We start from the raw sequence: 4,171 nt of genomic DNA on the forward strand, positions 1-4,171 counted from the left end.
ATCTTCTAAATATGGAAAGTCCGCTCTCCTTAGGCACCAAACCTAGATAAGAAGCCCGGGGTACTTGATGGAGAAAGATGTCCTTTCGACCAAAAGACCGTTGAAAATGTCATCAAGGTTAATATCGCTGTCCATCCTCCATGGATTTGGGGAGGTCACAGGCCTTCGGTACACCATGTGCAATTACGTCCACGAAGCGTTTAGCTAGAAGAACTAGTCGTTGGTTTGTTTGGGAAAACTGTTTTAGGATGGTGTCATGTTAGTAACCTTTGGTGTGACACACTTACACTCTCACATGTTCTCTTGTTGATTTCCCTGGATTTGGGGCAGCCGGTGCAACTGAGAGAGATCAGCGCCAGTATTTACGGCGACGATCCAGCGGGAACTCTAGCTAGCTAGGTCAACTATTCTTGCTTATTTTTAACCTAGCTAGTTGAACTTTTAGGCCGGCTCTCATGTAAAAAGTAATGAATCATTCACTATCATTAGCTAGCTAAGACTGGCGGTTATAGAGTTGGTTAGTGGTTACTATACTGAAAGAGAGAGCTTCTGAAAGAGAAAGGCATGTGCTTGAGGATTTAGCGCCCTTTGCGTTGGATAGACGCACTAGTCGATCGGTAGCCATGAAGTACCCGGCCGACTGCGTGCTTTCGGTCGTTTGCAGGAATTATGGTGTACCGATCTTTCCAGGATCATCAAATCTACCGAAACAGATCGACTACTGTCGATCGACAAAAGAAAAGACACTGATCAATGCAGAACGAAACTTACGGAGATTTGGTTACGCAGTCTTGGACTCTTGGTCCTCGAATCGTTGCAACTTTTACTCCATTTAAAATTGCGCAAAAGTATGCAGCACATGCTAATCAATTCAGCTACCTTTCTCAACATCCAAATGTTAGCCGTTCGATTCGGAAGTCGACTTTGCACCATGGCCTTACGTTGGTTAGAAAGTCGGGATCAGATCCCACTATCCCAGAGGTGCAACTGTTTGTTTTTTTTGAGATAATAACTGAGGGAATTCATTGGCGAAACCGATTACAGACGACTCCAAAAATAAAGGAAAATACAATATGATCCCAGACTTTTGCAAGAATGACCTCACACCATACTTCCAGACCACAATCAATCCCATCGTCCTCGTCATCACCAAACAAGTACAGAGACCGGAGCCAGAGGCAGCGCATCTTCCAAAACCATCGAATCACCGCCGTCACCGTCGCCACACTGGGCTTTGAACACCGAAGGAGTGCCCACCCCGGAGGGTGAGAGCTAATAATCTTTTCCAGACCATCGGGCAGGCATGAGATGGGGAAGAGCCAACAGTACCTCCAGATGAAAATCCCTGAGCAGTAGACCCAAGCCACCAGTAGAACGCTCCACCATCGGGCAGGTTTAGGCGTCGACACGTCAAGCCGCCTCCACCCCTTGCCACCAAGGCCGGCCGGAGGGGGCTGCAAGATGATGCAGCCGCAGACCACCAGAAGAGCACACACGACCCTAAAAAGGAGGAAGGTGGTGTCATCCTCTTCCTCTCCCTCGCCACCACGGCCGGCCAAGGGGAAGACAACAGCAACAACACTCCTCTGACTCCCAAACATACTCCACAAACCCCGTGGCGGGGTCGAAGATCGACCGCACCTAGGGAGACCACCCTCCCCAGATCCACAGATCTGGGAGGATACCTAGCCAGCAGCTCGCCGGCGCTACCACAAGTGGCCTTGCCAAGATGGGGGTCGAGCTCCAGCCCTCTTATTCTGACGCGACGCCGCCTCCACCATCACGATGACGTATCCCGAGAACCTAGATGAAAACCAGGCCAAGCCGCTGCACGGCGCAGCCGGAGAGGGTCCCCCACCGCCGCCACGCCACCGGGGCTTTGCCCGGCGGTGCCACCAGCGGCGGCGGCGGCGGGGGGAGGAGGGTGTTGGGGCTAGGTTGAGGGAGGCGGCGGGAGGGTGTTGGGGCTTCCTCTTATCCTAGAGGTGCAATTGCTGTGATCTTGCGCGGACATGCAAATTTGATGATAGAAGGTAATAGAAGGGGGGCAATGTCGGGAGTTCGGAGCCATTGCACTTGGCACCGGCATCACTGCGTTTCTGTGGTGTTTTTTCTTTTCTTTAAGTCCACCTATACGTACACAATTTTGGCTTCAACCTACTTGACACCAAACCTCGGGTTAGATTTTGAATTAGTTTCGCCGCGGTCAGATGAGGCATTAGTTTTGCCAAAAGAGTTAGATTTGTCAAAAAAAATTACAAAGGTAGAAGTAGAAACACAAATCAACCGGTAGGTACACACAAACTGTAATAATTTATGATGATATGCTTACAATGAAAGTGGGCGCGGGAGAGCATGCACATGCAAAAGTGCCTCTCCACCATATCCCACAGTCCACAGACATATCAAAACACACATGCATGATCGACGACGCCTACATGACACCCGACAGCGGACGTCCCACCTAATCCTCAGTCTCCATGCATGCAAACAAACCACGATAGTACAATACCAAATCTAGCCGACGGTTCCAAATGATCAGTTCAGCTTCAGCTGTACTGGACGATGGAGCGGTAGGAGGCGCTGGGGGCCCAGTTGGCCGGGATGATCTTGTCGGCGACGAGCTGCTTGCCGGACTCGTTGGTGATGCGCATGGAGAAGGGCGCCTGGAGGCGGTGGCCGGAGTCGAGGCGCCAGATGGATCCCCACGACTCCCTCATCGGCGTCCAGCTCCCGGCGTTTGCCTCCATGAGGTCCACCTGCACCACGTCGCCGTCGCCGTCCTCGTACTCCACCAGCACCGCGAAGTAGACGGCGTTGGAGCCCTGCTCGACGTGGAAGGTCACCTTCAGGCCGGGGAACTCGCACGGCACTCTGCATGATTAATCAGCGTCAGCCAGCAATCCAGTTGTGTTAGTGTAACCCAGTTGCCTGGGCGACGACAGTGTGTGAATGAAGTGACGGTACTGAAAAATTCGAGCATTTTCGCGCGAATCTATTTGGGTCCCAGTTAAACCGGTCGTTGATGCTAAAGTTTTGCTGTGCAAAAGTAGTGGGTTTATATGATTCTGTTCAGGTAGGGCCAGCTGTTGTAGGAGGTTCGTGTGCAAGGAATGATCGATGTGGTTGTGTGGTGCATGTGACCGACCTCTTGAACTGGATGTCGATGATGCCGGAGTGGCGGAGCTTGTCGTTGAGGCCGGGCTTGGCCATGGCGCCGAAGGCCGTGCCGCTGAGGTCGAAGTGGTACTTGGCCACCGGGTAGTAGTTCATGTCCGTGATCACCACCGTCTCCGGGTTGCCGGAGCAGGCAGGGTCGTTGGTGCATCGTATCTGCATAAATAAAAAACAAACAGTCAAAAAGCATGTCACACCAACACTACATTTTCCACCAGCAACGCCTCTGCACATTCCACCAAGTGTCGCTAGCTACCTGGTAGCAGGAGCCGCATCCCTTGCCGTCCTTGAAAATGGGCTCATTGCCGCAGGACGTCATGGAGGAGAAGGGGTACTGGTCGGTGTTTTTGAACCCACACGCGCCGCCTGCACATCACCACCGCAAATACTCTGTCAAATAAACGATCGCCCACAGAATGGCAACGCCGCATATACATAGACGTATAATTACCGTCGTCCATAGGGCCGGCGCCGGTTGGTGCGCCGTACCAGGTGGCCCTGGCGGCCTCCCAGTTAGGGTCGGCGGTGAAGTCGGAAGCGCTGAAGTTCCCCGGCCGGCCGGCGGCGGCGTAGGAGACGAGAAGGGAGGAGAGTGCAACAAGTGCAATAACGGCCTTGGCAGACAGAGCAGCCATCTCAACTACGAGGCGCCACTACAAGACTATGCTTCTTCAAGCTCGAGAGCAGTAGTACCGGTACACTGACCTGGCTGGAGGTTTGAACTATGTCGTGGTGTTCTGGGACTAACATATGCCTGGGTTATTTATAGGCAGACTGCAGGGCGACGCGACGCCATAGCCATCGATGGTTGTTGCACCGGACGTGCTTTGTGTAGTGTAGGGGTCACATGGCTATAGGAAGAAATCATGGGAGGAATGGCGGGCGATCACTTCATTTCACGGGTGCAGTGCTAAAAAAATATGCGAAATCACGGGTTCGGCAGTTATATGTGCCATGGTTTTGTTGGCACCACTTCTCCACTGTCCATGTTCAC

The 4,171-nt window shown here is 52.6% G+C and overlaps 1 protein-coding gene across 1 annotated transcript; it reads right to left on the reverse strand.

Moving 5' to 3' along the window:
• Positions 1–2,375: 2,375 nt before the first annotated feature.
• On the reverse strand, positions 2,376–3,898 carry LOC124650162 (expansin-B3-like). The gene is made up of 4 exons (XM_047189715.1): positions 3,629–3,898; positions 3,434–3,543; positions 3,149–3,333; positions 2,376–2,874 (listed from the first exon to the last, which is right to left on the reverse strand). Exons 1-4 carry the CDS (start codon positions 3,810–3,812, stop codon positions 2,550–2,552), a joined length of 804 nt encoding a protein of 267 aa, XP_047045671.1. The 5' UTR covers positions 3,813–3,898; the 3' UTR covers positions 2,376–2,549.
• Between the last annotated feature and the right edge of the window lie 273 nt (positions 3,899–4,171).

The sequence above is a fragment of the Lolium rigidum genome, chromosome 4, assembly GCF_022539505.1.
Source record: "Lolium rigidum isolate FL_2022 chromosome 4, APGP_CSIRO_Lrig_0.1, whole genome shotgun sequence".
In the NCBI taxonomy this organism is placed as follows: domain Eukaryota; kingdom Viridiplantae; phylum Streptophyta; class Magnoliopsida; order Poales; family Poaceae; genus Lolium; species Lolium rigidum.

Bases quoted from the DNA above. Each gene is read 5' to 3' on its own strand.
- LOC124650162 (XM_047189715.1), bottom strand. From the start codon at position 3,812: ATGGCTGCTCTGTCTGCCAAGGCCGTTATTGCACTTGTTGCACTCTCC. The intron at 3,334-3,433 runs GTAGCTAGCGAC...TTATTTATGCAG, and splicing joins GATGCGGCTCCTGCTACCAG to ATACGATGCACCAACGACCC. The intron at 2,875-3,148 runs GTCGGTCACATG...TTAATCATGCAG, and splicing joins ATCGACATCCAGTTCAAGAG to AGTGCCGTGCGAGTTCCCCG.